Below are 16,048 nucleotides of genomic sequence, written 5' to 3' on the forward strand. Positions count from 1 at the left end.
CTCTTAATAACAAATACTATAGTAAGTGCCTGGTTGTTTAGCAACAAAACCAAGGCTTGCGCAACTATGGGGCAAACAGACACAGTTGGCTTAGAATGTGGACAACATGTAACCGATATTTCGTGTCCAATATTTATTGAAAACATAAGTCAATTTGTACAATGAGCACTTGTCTCTCAAATACATCGCTAGTTTTTGGTTAACTAGCTAGCGACTTTTAGCCATATTTGCACTAACGAGCCATTTACGATTCCCCACAACAGGCTGACTTCTGGTGACGTTGTCAGCTAACCTATCTATTAAGTGCCAAATAAAGTCACAGGGTTGACTGTAACTGGGTTAAATCCATCCCCTTGTGCCAGAGGGAATGGAAGTTTGTTGTGTGCAACAGGGAAGTGCTATTAAAAAGTAACTTTTGCAAAAATATTGTAATTGTTCAAACATTTCTAGCCTGTCTATCTATGGGTAACAGGGTTGACATGTTACGTTCGACCCGCTTGGTTTCCCACCACAAAACTACATAAAATGGCCCAAAACAGTAGAAACAGCTGATCTACTTTTACAATATGATTTGACAATTCAAGTTCAATGTTTTTTTTTTTTTTTAAATTAGAAAGTTTCACCACATTATAACGAGGGTTCAGTTCTCCTAACAGGGTCACGTTAAAATGAGGTACAGATGTAAATGAATCACTAATGACATGAAATAAATAATACTCTTCAGAATGACTGTCACTTTGACCACAAGATGGAGCCCCTGTCCTTGAATAACCTCCCTCCAGTCCCTTCTCAACGATTCAGTCACGTCTCAATGATGGTCTTTATTTGTACATCCAAAACAAACAAATCAACAATGGCCTGGAGCCGGCATGTCAATCTCACCATCAAAACTAGTGCTCTTGTTGCGTTAATAAATACATATGGAAAACGCTAGATGTAGAGTTCATACAGTAAGTAGGCTTTCATCATACACAGCATTTGACTGTACCACTATATTGGACTGTACCATTTAGCATTGGACTGTACCATTAGCATTGGACTGTACCATTTAGCATTGGACTGTACCATTTAGCATTGGACTGTCCCACTAGGATTGGACTGTACCACTAGGATTGGACTGTCCCACTAGGATTGGACTGTCCCACTAGGATTGGACTGTCCCACTAGGATTGGACTGTCCCACTAGGATTGGACTGTACCACTAGGATTGGACTGTACCACTAGGATTGGACTGTGCCATGTAGCATTTAGGGCCGGTTTCATCATTAGAACACTTTTGAAGTATGAGAATATCTGACCAACTTTGATTTTGGGTTGAACTATCCCTTTAAGCATCCTTTACATAAATGTATGAGTTAGGATGAATAACTTGTTTGATAGAATACAGACACAAAGACATCACTCATTACACCTGGTGCAGTGAGTTAGACATTAGGACATGACCATGGGACAGCACACACATGCTGATCAGCCACACGCTTTGGAGGGGATATCAGTTAGCAGCGTAGGCCACATAAAAAAAAAAAACCTGTTGGAGACCAGCAAAACACTGCAGTGAAATGAACAGCCATGTTTTAGTGTGTCAGTGTCTCCAATTATCACATCATGGCAATGTACATGATGTTTTAGTTTCCAACAGCCTGCGATGCCAGGTCTCTGATAAAAGAGGTTCAACCTCAGAATATCTCCTGGTTGAATGAAGGTTCAATCATTTAGAGAGTTAAAGGGGGTTGTTGTTCCTGTAAGGATGTCCACATAATTGACAGGGGGCCCGGGCCAATGGCATCAGGGCAGAGAGGAAAGAGCAGGAGTCAGTGTCCAACCACTGTTCACTGTTCCGAGCGGCAGTCCTGTGTTAAGAATGGTAACCAATAGTGAATCCCCAAGGGTGGTTAGGGAAGTTCCACTTCCTCTGTTGAAAATGTATTCGGCCACGTCCCAATCACCTTGAATGGCTTCCTTTCCTCCTTTCCTTTCCTTTCCTTTCCTTTCCTTTCCTTTCCTTTAGGAAGGACCACTGAAGGGTCAATGGACTAGGTAGGATACTACCACATTGCTTTCATCTGCCACACCATATTAATCCCACTCCGTTCCTTCCCCTGTCCACACTTTTCATTTCAGCTTCAGTTGTTTAGAAGGAAAGGAAGCTTTTTAAGACTGTTGGAACGAAGACCAGCACAGAGGACTCAGTGTGCTGTGACTGCCTAAGTAACTCCAACATGGCAGAGTTTTGAGAGAGGTTTGGGAAGCACTACTGGCCGGTAGTAGGTAGAAGGCCTACAGTTCACAGATCAGTAGTTTGGAGAAAGAGCAGCGGTTTTGGTCCAGTTCTGGATCCTCTGCTAGCTCCCCTACTCTTTACCCCCCTCTTCTGGTTGGGATGAAGACTCTGACGGGGCCTTGCTCTTTTCAGCATCCTCTCTTTCACCTGAGAGAGCGAGACAGAGAGAGACACAGAGACACAGAGACAGAGAGACACAGAGACAGAGAGACCGAGAGAGAGACCGAGAGAGAGACCGAGAGAGAAGAAGGGCAGTTGAGTCTGTGTGACTATGTGTGTGTGTGACTGTGTGTGTGTGTGTGACTGTGTGTGTGTGTGACTGTGTGTGTGTGTGTGACTGTGTGTGTGTTTGTGCACACGTCTACGTGTGTGCCGGTGTGCAGGCGTGTGTGAGTGCATGTATAAGCGTGTGTTCAATGCTCTGACCTGATTTGTTGATGTTGAGCTGTGCCAGGTCCTGTGATAGGTCGCTGGGTCCCTGTGCCTCAGGGGATTGTGGGATGTCGTGTACGGCGTTCCGTCGGCCGGTCCGCCGCGAAGCGATGAAGTCTTCATACGTCGCCTCCCCATCAGTCATAGCTGATACACCTCAACATAGCAGGGCCTGGGGGACAGGGGAACACACAGTATAAAACACACACACCCCCTCTGTGTGAGTGTGTGTATGTTCAATTTAAAATGTATGCCGAACAAAAACAATTTATTTAAAAGTTTAACATTACCATACATCTCTATGCACAAGGACTACTTTGAAAAATTGACACAGTAAATAATAAATAAATAAATAAATAACATTTACTGCAGATGCAAAGTTCGGTTACAGAATTAAAGTAAAATCTCCCTCAGTTTTATTCTGTTACCAAACTTTGCATCTGCAGTAAATGTTTATATATCTGCATAGTTCTTCCTGTAAATGTGTTTTTGTACAATTTTCAGTGGACATTTTTAAAAGTAGTCTTTTTGCATAGAGTTGTATAGTTTGTTAAACTTTGGTATACATTTTAAAGTGAAAAAACTGAGTATCAGCATAATTCCGTTACCATGGAATTGCCCTACACCAGGGATCATCAACTAGATTCAGCTACGGGACGAGTTTTTCTTGAGCGGATGGTCGGGGGGCCAGAACATAATTACAAACAATTTGTAGACTGCAAATTGACCGCAAGAAGCTCAAACAGATAGACTGTTTGACTAAAACATAATCATTTCAAACCTTGCTTACATTTGTATATAATCACATCATGTCTCTCTATTATGCGTGGGAATACTTGGGAACAGATGTATTAAATGACAATCACTTGGAGCTGATTTCCTGGTGTTTTTTTGTTGTTTTTTTTACAGTCTTTTATGTCCAACAATTACAATTACACACAAAAAAATTTTTTATATATTTTTTTGCACAGAAAACTTGGGGGGGGGGGGGGCAAATAAAACCACCAGTGGGCTAAATTCAGCCCGCCAGCTGGGGAACCCTGCCCTACACCAGCCATCTGCTGAGTGGAGCCAGACAGTGGTGTGTATTCATAGACGCCAAGGGAAACCAGGCTTCCCCAAATAAATTACCAAGAAATAAAAAAATGCATGTACCTTTCGTCACTCTGTGTTTCATACATTTCCTTCAATTCGCAAGAGAGGCTGAATGTATCTCAGCGGAGAAAGCCTCAGAGCGAGAGAAACAGCGCCCCTCTGTCTCTGTATGTGTAGCCCATCTATCTGATGCTGTGTGGTCAAAAAGAGAATGACATTGTTGCCGCCCGTAGCATTGAACGCAAGGGAAGCCAGCGAGCATTTGGACAACAAGAACAAAAAAAATGTGTACTGCATGACAGAGTCATTCAGGCAACATGAGAGGAGGATGGCATTGGCGTTTCTTTACAAGTAGGGTGATTCAACATGGACAGACAGCATATTTAGTTTACGTTGATTGGACTAAATTGTTTTTGGTATCTTTTAGTTGTCACTAGATTAGCCTAAGCATAGGTGATTAGATGTTAAAATGTTGACGTTGAAATGATGCTGGAATAGTGGAGGCAGGTCCTGTTTTCTTTGTGACTTTCGGAAACTCTCAGTGGTTCTAATCAATAGTTGTTTAGTTGTCCGAAAATGTCGGAAACATTACCTTGCTTGACCATGCAGTAGGTCATGTAACTGTTTGTTACATGCAATATGCTTTGTGGACTCCACCAGACAGAGGTTGCTCTCCGGTTTTGTGATGAAACAAAAGGTGAAGGTTGAATTTATTCTGCCACTGTGTCTTCCTATTGTCTTATATATCACGGTGTCAAGGCATATGAACTAACAGGTTATACAGCAAACAACGCAATCATCACAACACAAAGGTTGCAATTTGGCTTTTTTTTTTCTGGCTTGGCTTCCCCAGTGATTTTCCCCACTCACCGCTGCTGGACCCAGAGGAAAAGCCTCAGTGATCTTTTGGTCAGCACCCAGAGAACCCAGTCCGTACAAACACACTCAGTCAGTGACAACATCACCATCATCACCTTCCCTTATGAACAGTTTTACACCTCTGAAAACCTTTATTCTATCTATATTCTACAATTCTTCCCCCAATGAAGGAAATACTGTTGTTTAGTATTTAGTATTGGACGAAATCCACATCCTTCTTAAAAGAAAGCATGATTTCACATACAGTAACCACAAAGCCTGATGGGGGGTGGGGGGGGTTGAGAGTAAACAGCTGTTGGATAAGTAAACACTGGGTCACTCGCTACTAATGAGGACCCCAGTCACCCCACACTGGTCATACACTGGGGTTCCTTTGGATTGGTTGCTACGCCAACAATACTACAGGGTCTTTTTGTCAGACATAATCGAGAATAAGGTTAACTTGCAGGAAATAAACAGTTCTTACTAAACTAGAGTATTTGCACAGAGTATTTATTTGAGTGTTTACAGTATACAGACAACATCTCATTTATATGTCTAAATGTCCACGTGATCCACATGAATATCCTTATCTTTGTGTCAGAAGCACAAAATCAGGAATTGGAGGGGAACTGAGAGGGACGGCTGATATACAGTACCTATTACTGTAACTAGGCTTGCTGGCTCATCGCTGGTGTGGCGAATACACTTCAGGCTATGACTGCGTGGCCACTCACGCCTCCAACTCAAATCATCAAGTTTGCAGACAACACAACAGTAGTAGGACTTACCAACAATGACAAGACAGCCTACAGGGAGGAGGTGAGGGCCCTGGCGGAGTGGTGCCAGGAAAATAACCTCTCCCTCAACGTCAACAAAACGAAGGAGCTGATCGTGGACTTCAGGAGACAGCAGAGAGAGCACGCCCCCATCCACATCGACGGGACCGCAGTGGAGAAGGTAAAAAGCTTCAAGTTCCTCGGCGTACACGTCACTGGCAATCTGAAATGGTCCACCAACACAGACAGTGTGTTCACCCTGCTATCACCCAGAAGGCGAGGTCAGTACAGGTGCATCAAAGCTGGGACCGAGAGACTGAAAAACAGCTTATATCTCAAGGCCACCAGACAGTTAAATAGTAATCACTAGCCGGCCTCCGCCCAGTACCCTGCCCTGTACCTTAGTCACTGTCACTAGCCGGCTACCACCCGGTTACTCAACCCTGCACCTTAGAGACCACTGCCCTATAGATTCACTGGTCACTTTAATAATGGAGCACTGGTTAAATTAATAAAGTTTACATACTGTTTTACTCATTTCATATGTATATACTGTATTCTAGTCAATGCCATCCTATTTAACTATTGCTTTATATATATATACTATTCTATCCTACAGATATACAAAATATTCTATCCACATACTGTCCATTATGTCTATACATCCCATCACATACATATATACACACATATATATATATATATACAGTACCAGTCAAAAGTTTGGACACACCTACTCATTCAAGGGTTTTTCTTTATTTTTACTATTTTCTACATTGTAGAATAATAGTGAAGAAATCAAAACTATGAAATAACACATATGGAATCATGTAGTAACCAAAAAAAAGTGTTCAACAAATCAAAATATATTTTATATTTGAGATTCTTCAAAGTAGCCACCCTTTGCCTTGATGACAGCTTTGCACACTCTTGGCATTCTCTCAACCAGCTTCATGAGGTAGTCACCTGGAATGCATTTCAATTAACAGGTGTGCCTTCTTAAAAGTTAATTTATGGAATTTCTTTCCTTCTAAATGGTTTGAGCCAATCAGTTGTGTTGTGACAAGGTAAGGGTGGTATACAGAAGATAGCCCTATTTGGTAAAAGACCAAGTCCATATTATGGCAAGAACAGCTCAAATAAGCAAAGAGAAACCACAGTACATCATTACTTTAAGACATGAAGGTCAGTCAATAAGGAAAATGTCAAGAACTTTGAAAGTTTTCTTCAAGTGCAGTCGCAAAAACCATCAAGCGCTATGATGGAACTGGCTCTCATGAGGACCGCCACAGGAAAGGAAGACCCAGAGTTAACTCCAAAAACAATGACAATTTCTCTCAACCAGTGGCATATGGGCTTTTTAGGTGAGCGCTGATGCCACCCTATGATAAGCAGTGCCCACTTTGTCAAAGGCAGGGACGCAAAATATTTATCTTGTCCATTCCCAGCGCGCCTCTCCATTGCTGCGGCACTCCACCAACATTCCGTCAAAAAATATATATAATAAACATAAATCATGTAGCAGATATAGGATATGGCAGAAATAATATGCAGCCTTTTCTTTAACCTACAGGCTGGCGATAAAATGTATGACAATGTAATGACACAAACTTTTTAGGATACATCATGCAGGTTTCTCTGTTCAAATACACTGGGAACACTAAAATAACACATCCTAGATCTGAATGAATGAAATAATATTATTAAATACTTTTCTTTACATAGTTGAATGTGCTGACAACAAAATCAAACAAAAATTATCAATGGAAATCAAATGTATCAACCCATGGAGGTCTGGATTTGGAGTCACCCTCAAAATTAAAGTGGAAAACCACACTACAGGCTGATCCAACTTTGATGTAATGTCCTTAAAACAAGTCAAAATGAGGCTCAGTAGTGTGTGTGGCCTCCACGTGCCTGTATGACCTCCCTACAACACATGGGCATGCTCCTGATGAGGTGGCAGATGGTCTCCTGAGGGATCTCCTCCCAGACCTGGACTAAAGCATCCGCCAACTCCTGGACAGTCTGTGGTGCAACGTGGCGTTGGTGGATGGAGCGAGACATGATGTCCCAGATGTGCTCAATTGGATTCAGGTCTGGGGAACGGGCGGGCCAGTCCATAGCATCAATGCCTTCCTCTTGCAGGAACTGCTGACACACTCCAGCCACATGAGGTCTTGCATTAGGAGGAACCCAGGGCCAACCGCACCAGCATATGGTCTCACAAGGGGTCTGAGGATCTCATCTCGGTACCTAATGGCAGTCAGGCTACCTCTGGCGAGCACATGGAGGGCTGTGCGGCCCCCCAAAGAAACTGACCCACCGCCAAACCGGTCATGCTGGAGGATGTTGCAGGCAGCAGAACGTTCTCCACGACGTCTCCAGACTCTGTCATGTTTGTCACATGTTCAGTGTGAACCTGCTTTCATCTGTGAAGAGCACAGGGCGCCAGAGGCGAATTTGCCAATCTTGGTGTTCTCTGGCAAATGCCAAACGTCCTGCACGGTGTTGGGCTGTAAGCACAACCCCCACCTGTGGACGTCGGGCCCTCATACCACCCTCATGGAGTCTGTTTCTGACCGTTTCGAGCAGACACATGCACATTTGTGGCCTGCTGGAGGTCATTTTGCAGGGCTCTGGCAGTGCTCCTCCTGCTCCTCCTTGCACAAAGGCGGAAGTAGCAGTCCTGCTGCTGGGTTGTTGCCCTCCTACGGCCTCCTCCACGTCTCCTGATGTACTGGCCTGTCTCCTGGTAGCGCCTCCATGCTCTGGACACTACGCTGACAGACACAGCAAACCTTCTTGCCACAGCTCGCATTGATGTGCCATCCTGGATGAGCTGCACTACCTGAGCCACTTGTGTGGGTTGTAGACTCCGTCTCATGCTACCACTAGAGTGAAAGCACCGCCAGCATTCAAAAGTGACCAAAACATCAGCCAGGAAGCATAGGAACTGAGAAGTGGTCTGTGGTCACCACCTACAAAACCAGTCCTTTATTGGGGGTGTCTTGCTAATTGCCTATAATTTCCACCTGTTGTCTATTCCATTTGCACAACAGCATGTGCAATTTATTGTCAATCAGTGTTGCTTCCTAAGTGGACAGTTTGATTTCACAGAAGTGTGATTGACTTGGAGTTACATTGTGTTGTTTAAGTGTTCCCTTTATTTTTTTGAGCAGTGTATGAATATTTGACAAGCTGATCATAGCGAATAAGAAAATACTTCTGCATTTCCCACTGTGTAAACACATTGCAAATAGGCTCAGGATAAAGCCTCCTGATAAAGTTGGGTAGCTGATATTTAGAGCTTAAAATAGCTAAATTGATTAGTCACAGGAGGCGGTGGGCTTACCACATTGATGGGAATTCATAAAATGTCATGGGGGGTGTGGGAGGGGGGGGGGTGTTTTACAAACAGTAGGTCTACCATAGATGGGCATTCCTAAAATTAAATTTCAGGCGACACTGTAGGCCAGGGATGGGCAATCCCTGTTGCCCATCCCTGCTGTAGACTACACAGTGCCTTGCAAAAGTGTTCATCCCCCTCGGCGTTTTTCCTACTTTGTTGCATTACAACCTGTAATTTAAATTGATTTTTATTTGGATTTCATGTAATGGACATCCACAAAATAGTCCAAATTGGTGAAGTGAAATGAAAAAAATAACTTGTTTCAAAAAATTCGAAAAAATAAATAACGGAAAAGTGGTGCGTGCATATGTATTCACCCCCTTTGCTATGAAGCCCCTAAATAAGATCTGGTGCAACCAATTACCTTCAGAAGTCACATAATTAGTTAAATAAAGTCCACCTGTGTGCAATCTAAGTGTCACATGATCTCAGTATGTATACACACACCTGTTCTGAAAGGCCCCAGAGTCTGCAACACCACTAAGCAAGGGGCACCACAGAGCAAGCGGCACCATGAAGACCAAACATCTCAGGGACAAAGTTTAACCAATTACCTTCAGAAGTCACATAATTAGTTAAATAAAGTCTACCTGTGTGCAATCTAAGTGTCACATGATCTGTCACATGATCTCAGTATATATGCACCTGTTCTGAAAGGCCCCAGAGTCTGCAACACCACTAAGCAAGGGGCACCACTAAGCAAGCGGCACCATGAAGACCAATGAGCTCTCCAAACAGGACAGGGACAAAGTTGTGGAGAAGTACAGATCAGGGTTGGGTTATAAAAAAATATCAGAAACTTTGAACATCCCACGGAGCACCATTAAATCCATTATTACAAAATTTAAAGAATATGGCACCACAACAAACCTGCCAAGAGAGGGCCGCCCACCAAAACTCACAGACCAGGCAAGGAAGGCATTAATCAGAGAGGCAACAAAGATAACTCTGAAGGCGCTGCAAAGTTCCACAGCGGAGATTGGAGTCTCTGTCCATAGGACCACTTTAAACCGTACACTCCACAGAGCTGGGCTTTACGGAAGAGTGGCCAGAAAAAAGCCACTGCTTAAAGAAAAAAATAAGCAAACACGTTTGGTGTTCGCCAAAAGTCATGTGGGAGACTCCCCAAACATATGGAAGAAGGTACTCTGGTCAGATTAGACTAAAATTGAGCGTTATGGCCATCAAGGAAAACGCTGTGTCTGGCGCAAACCCAACACCTCTCATCACCCCGAGAACACCATCCCCACAGTGAAGCATGGTGGTGGCAGCACCATGCTGTGGGGATGTTTTTAATCGGCAGGGACTGGGGAAACTGGTCAGAATTGAAGGAATGATGGATGGCGCTAAATACCGGAAAATTCTTGAGGGAAACCTGTTTCAGTCTTCCAGAGATTTGAGACTGGGACGGAGGTTCACCTTCCAGCAGGACAGTGACCCTAAACATACTGCTAAAGCAACACTCGATTGAAACATTTAAATGTCTTGGAATGGCCTAGTCAAAGCCCAGACCTCAATCCAATTGAGAATCTGTGGTATGACCTAAAGATTGCTGTACACCAGCGGAACCCATCCAACTTGAAGGAGCTGGAGCAGTTTTGCCTTGAAGAATGGGCAAAAATCCCAGTGGCTAGATGTGCCAAGCTTATAGAGACATACCCCAAGAGACTTGCAGCTGTAATTGCTGCAAAAGGTGGCTCTACAAATATTGACTTTGAGGGGGGGGGGTGAATAGTTATGCACGCTCAAGTTCTTTTTTTTGGGTCTTATTTCATTGTTTGTTTCACAAGAAAAAATATTTTGCATCATCTTAGTGGTTGGCATGTTGTGTAAATCAAATGATACAAACCCCCCAAAAATCTATTTTAATTCCAGGTTGTAAGGCAACAAAATAGGAAAAATGCCAAGGGGGGTGAATACTTTCGCAAGCCACTGTACCTCAGTAAGCACGGACTGACGCTGACGGCTTTTGGACGTCCTTTTTATGCCCTGTCCGGACTGCACTTGTATTTTTGGTGCAGTCCGGACCAGCCTTGATTTCCACATAAGTTATTTTTCGTCCGGTCCGAACCAATCAGATTTTGGACCAGCCTTGATTTTGCCCAAACATAGACGTCTATAAATTGCATATTTTCAACTTTCATTCAGAACCGAAAATGAACCTGATTTCAACGTCCGGAAAATACATATTTTCACCTTTCACTCAGAGCCTAAATTGAATACCTTCAATATCTGGAAAAATACGTATTTCAGACGTCTTTACAACGTCATTTTGCTTACTGTGACTATTCTTGTAGAGGCTGCAATTTTAAAGTCTCACCTAGGGCAGCAGAAAGGACAGGACCGGCCCTGATGCAAGGCTTGGGAATCTCTCCTCCTCTGCCCCCCCCCCCCCCCATGATGATATTTCTCTAATTCATTTTGAACGAATGTGGACTAGAGCACAACAGTGAGTGCATTTTGTTGTTACAACGTTTACATGCACACTCATAATTAGATACTAAAACGGATTATAGCAGTAGGCAGATTATGCAAGTCATGTAAACACTGTACGATGATTATCTTAAATCGGCATAAGGTCAAAATGGAAGTAAGCATACGCCGATTAAAACACCTGATTTTCTGAGCAAGCTTTGTAATTATTAGGACGTGTAAACACCTTAATCAAATCTAATAAAATCTAATTTTATGTCACATGCGCCGAATACAACAGGTGTAGACCTTACAGTGAAATGCTTACTTACAAGCCCTTAACCAACAATGCAGTTAAGAAAAATAAGTGCTAATTATACAATAGATAAGTAAGACAATGCAAATAGTCCAGGTAGCCATTTGATTAGCTGTTCAGGAGTCTTACGGCTTGGGGGTCAAAGCTGTTAAGAAGCCTTTTGGATCTAAATTTGGCACTCCGGTACCACTTGCCGTGCGGTAGCAGAGAGAACAGTCTATGACTAGGGTGGCTGGAGTCTTTGACAATTTGTAGGGCCTTCCTCTTTTTTTAAATTTTATTTAACCTTTATTTAACCAGGTAAGCCAGTTGAGAACAAGTTCTCATTTACAACTGCGACCTGGCCAAGATAAAGCAAAGCAGTGCGATAAAAACAACAACACAGAGTTACATATGGGGTAAAACAAAACAAAGTCAAAAATACAACAGAAAATATATATACAGTGTGTGCAAATGTAGCAAGTTATGGAGGTAAGGCAATAAATAGGCTATAGTGCAAAATAATTACAATTAGTATTAACACTGGAATGCTAGATGTGCAAGAGATTATGTGCAAATAGAGATACTGGGGTGCAAAAGAGCAAAATAAATAACAATATAGGGATGAGGTAGTTGGGTGGGCTAATTTCAGATGGGCTGTGTACAGGTGCAGTGATCGGTAAGGTGCTCTGACAACTGATGCTTAAAGTTAGTGAGGGAGATAAGAGTCTCCAGCTTCAGAGATTTTTGCAATTTGTTCCAGTCATTGGCAGCAGAGAACTGGAAGGAATGGCGGCCAAAGGAATGTGTTGGCTTTGGGAATGACCAGTGAGATATACCTGCTGGAGCGCAGACTACGGGTGGGTGCTGCTATGGTGACCAATGAGCTAAGTTAAGGCGGGGATTTGCCTAGCAGTGATTTATAGATGGCCTGGAGCCAGTGGGTTTGACGACGAATATGTAGTGAGGACCAGCCAACAAGAGCGTACAGGTCACAGTGGTGGGTAGTGTATGGGGCTTTGGAGACAAAACGGATGGCACTGTGATAGACTACATCCAATTTGCTGAGTAGAGTGTTGGAGGCTATTTTGTAAATGACATCGCCGAAGTTAAGGATCGGTAGGATAGTCAGTTTTACGAGGGCATGTTTGGCAGCATGAGTGAAGGAGGCTTTGTTGCGAAATAGGAAGCAGATTCTAGATTTAACTTTGGATTGGAGATTCTTAATGTGAGTCTAGAAGGAGAGTTTACAGTCTAACCAGACACCTAGGTATTTGTAGTTGTCCACATACTCTAGGTCAGACCCGTCGAGAGTGGTGATTCTAGTCGGGTGGGCAGGTGCCAGCCGCGTTCGATTGAAGAGCATGCATTTAGTTTTACTAGTGTTTAAGAGCAGTTGGAGGCTACTGAAGGAGTGTTGTATGGCATTGAAGCTCATTTGGAGGTTAGTTAACACAGTGTCCAATGAAGGGCCAGATGTATACAAAATGGTGTCGTCTGCGTAGAGGTGGATCTGAGAGTCACCAGCAGCAAGAGCGACATCATTGATATACACGGAGAAAAGAGTTGGCCCAAGAATTGAACCCTGTGGCACCCCCATAGAGACTGCCATAGGTCCAGACAACAGGCCCTCCGATTTGACACATTGAACTCTATCTGAGAAGTAGTTGGTGAACCAGGCGAGGCAGTCATTTGAGAAACCAAGGCTATTTAGTCTGCCAATAAGAATGCGGTGGTTGACAGAGTCGAAAGCCTTGGCCAGGTCGATGAAGACGGCTGCACAGTACTGTCTATTATCGATCGCGGTTATAATATCGTTTAGGACCTTGAGTGTGGCTGAAGTGCACCCATGACCAGCTCGGAAACCGGATTGCATAGCGGAGAAGGTACGGTGGGATTCGAAATGGTCGGTGATCTGTTTGTTAACTTGGCTTTCAAATACTTTCGAAAGGCAGGGCAGGATGGATATAGGTCTGTAACAGTTTGGATCTAGAGTGTCACCCACTTTGAAGAGGGGGATGACCGCGGCAGCTTTCCAATCTCTGGGGATCTCAGACGTTACGAAAGAGAGGTTGAACAGGCTAGTAATAGGGGTTGCGACAATTTCGGCAGCTAGTTTTAGAAAGAAAGGGTCCAGATTGTCTAGCCCAGCTGATTTATAGGGGTCCAGATTTTGCAGCTTTTTCAGAACATCAGCTGTCTGAATTTGTGTGATGGAGAAGCGTGGGGGGGGCATGGGCAAGTTGCAGCGGAGGGTGCAGAGTTGGTGGCCGGGGTAGTGGTAGCCAGGTGGAAAGCATGGCCAGCCGTAGCAAAATGCTTGTTGAAATTCTCGATTATTGTAGATTTATCGGTGGTGATAGTGTTTCCTAGCCTCAGTGCAGTGGGCAGCTGGGAGGAAGTGCTCTTATTCTCCATGGACTTTACAGTGTCCCAAAACACACCACCTGGTATAGTGGTCCTGGATGGCAGTAGGCTTGGCCCCAGTGATGTACTGGGCCGTACATACACACTACCCTCTAACGTGCCTTGTGGTCGGAGGCCGAGCAGTTGCCATACCAGGCAGTGATGCAACCAGTCAGGATGCTCTCGATGGTGCAGCTATATAACTTTTTGAGGATCTGAGGACCCATGCCAAATCTTTTCAGTCTCCTGAGGGGGAATAGGCTTTGTTGTGCCCTCTTCACGACTGTCTTGGTGTGTTTGGATCATGATAGTTTGTTGGTGATGTGGACACCAAGGAACTTGGCGTTCCAGTGGTGCATTTGATCTGCGCATGTGCTAACACCAGCCGAGCGAAGTGTGCTCGGTACAACTGAATGTATGGGTCTTTAAGAAGTCGTTTTCACATACAAACTTTATATGTCCGAACTCAGAATAAAATATGCTTCCCAAAAATAACATGTTCGCTGTGGTAGAAATAACGTTTATTTTGATTGGCGATGTTCTACATTTCAGAGCGCCATCAGGTAGCCTGATTTCAGATGTGTCCATGTAAACAGGGTTAATAGGGAAATCGTTCTTGCAAAGCATGTAAACGTTTTAATCGAACTATTAATAATCTGACTATCCACAATCGCATTATTGTGTACATGTAACCGTACTCATTTTAATGTTCCAACCCTGTAATAGCATTAACGTCCGCTGTTTGGCAACATTGTAATCAAATTTGTGGCGATGTATCATTTGTATAACAAGGGGACGAGTTTCAACACGCCTAAATCAAAACAGCAGACAATATCGGTTAGCATTGACAAAGACTTCTCTAAAATCTGTAGTTTGACAGCCTTTGAGGCACAGCGAAAGCGGCACCATTTAAACCGATTACATACACCGAAATTGAAGTTTGAAATGTTATTAAATCTTACCCTGTGTGTTGAGGACTTCCAAAAAAGCTGCTTTGCACGGTTAATCACACAGCGACATAAGCGGTCGTTAGTTTTCCGTCGCATCTACAGATGCAACTGCGCACGTGGGTATGACGTTTGCGCGTTGGGCACGGTTCGTGCACTGGCTCGCCTGTTTAATTAGTATACTAATGCAAGATGTAGAAGACCTATTTTAATAAATGTCATAAAATGACGTTATTCTTATTATTTCTTAGCCTAATAATTGATCTTCACGACTCAATATCAGATAAAAACATCTGATAGGCCTACTATTAGGAATGAGAAACTACAGATATTTTCAGTTCCCTGTTTTCTTTTCTAATATTGTCAACGTGTGTGTGTGTCAAAGATACAGAGAAAGCGCGCACTCAGCAGTCAGTGTGTGAGATACTTGTGAGTGTAATGTTTACTGTTCTTAAAAAAAAATATTTATATCACTTTTGTTTATCCATTTCACTTGCTTTGGCAATGTAAACATATGTTTCCCATGGCAATAAAGCCCTTAAATTGAAACTGAATTGATACTGACCGGCACAGACAAGAAGCAGGTCCGAGTTTGGGAAAGCCTCTCCTAGACAAGTCAGTTGCTACCTACCTCAATGGTTGCAACAGGAGCGACCGACGCAGACAAGCGAGATGGAGCGCTTTGAGAGTAAGACGTTTAACGCTAGTAATTAATAAATTGAGGACATAACCAGTTATCGATTTTACTGTTTAATAAATGTAGTTTTTTTTAATGCGACTTCGTATTTTGTGTTGATTTTCGGGGATTTTCTTTACCGACATCTTTATTTACTGTGTCTAGCCAAAACGGGGCGGACTAGTCTATGACTAGCTAGGGTGTTATGATAACATTGGTGGCACTGGTTGTTCATAATTAATGCTTTTACATTGATTTGAATAGTTGATTGCTATTTGGTAACTCAGAATCTATTTGATAGCCTTACATTTAGGCCACAGCGTTTGAGGAAAGGTCGTAATGTATGCTTGGAATGGCAGCCTCATGCTTACCGTCTAGCTAACATTGATCTACCGGTAGGTTATTCCATCTCACAACCAAAACAATAGCCTAAAAAGGGGCCTGGCAAAACCTAC

At 43.3% G+C, this 16,048-nt stretch overlaps 1 protein-coding gene across 4 annotated transcripts; it reads right to left on the minus strand.

The window, feature by feature from the left end:
- Nucleotides 1–606: 606 nt before the first annotated feature.
- On the minus strand, nucleotides 607–15,032 carry pkia (cAMP-dependent protein kinase inhibitor alpha). 4 transcript variants are annotated; one of them, XR_014612379.1, is made up of 5 exons: nucleotides 14,933–15,018; nucleotides 5,458–5,668; nucleotides 2,708–2,885; nucleotides 1,176–2,428; nucleotides 808–1,059 (listed from the first exon to the last, which is right to left on the minus strand). XR_014612379.1 is itself a non-coding variant. In XM_084196488.1 (4 exons), exons 3-4 carry the CDS (start codon nucleotides 2,856–2,858, stop codon nucleotides 2,352–2,354), a joined length of 228 nt encoding a protein of 75 aa, XP_084052614.1. In that variant the 5' UTR covers nucleotides 2,859–2,885; nucleotides 5,458–5,668; nucleotides 14,933–15,032; the 3' UTR covers nucleotides 803–2,351. The 4 variants fall into 4 exon arrangements, 2 of the variants coding, with proteins under 2 accessions (XP_084052613.1, XP_084052614.1); XM_084196488.1 differs by having other exon boundaries at nucleotides 803–2,428; nucleotides 14,933–15,032; XR_014612380.1 differs by lacking the exon at nucleotides 5,458–5,668 and having other exon boundaries at nucleotides 14,933–15,014.
- Nucleotides 15,033–16,048: the final 1,016 nt, after the last annotated feature.

The sequence above is a fragment of the Coregonus lavaretus genome, assembly GCF_964263955.1.
Source record: "Coregonus lavaretus genome assembly, contig: HAP1_SCAFFOLD_756, whole genome shotgun sequence".
Lineage (NCBI taxonomy): Eukaryota > Metazoa > Chordata > Actinopteri > Salmoniformes > Salmonidae > Coregonus > Coregonus lavaretus.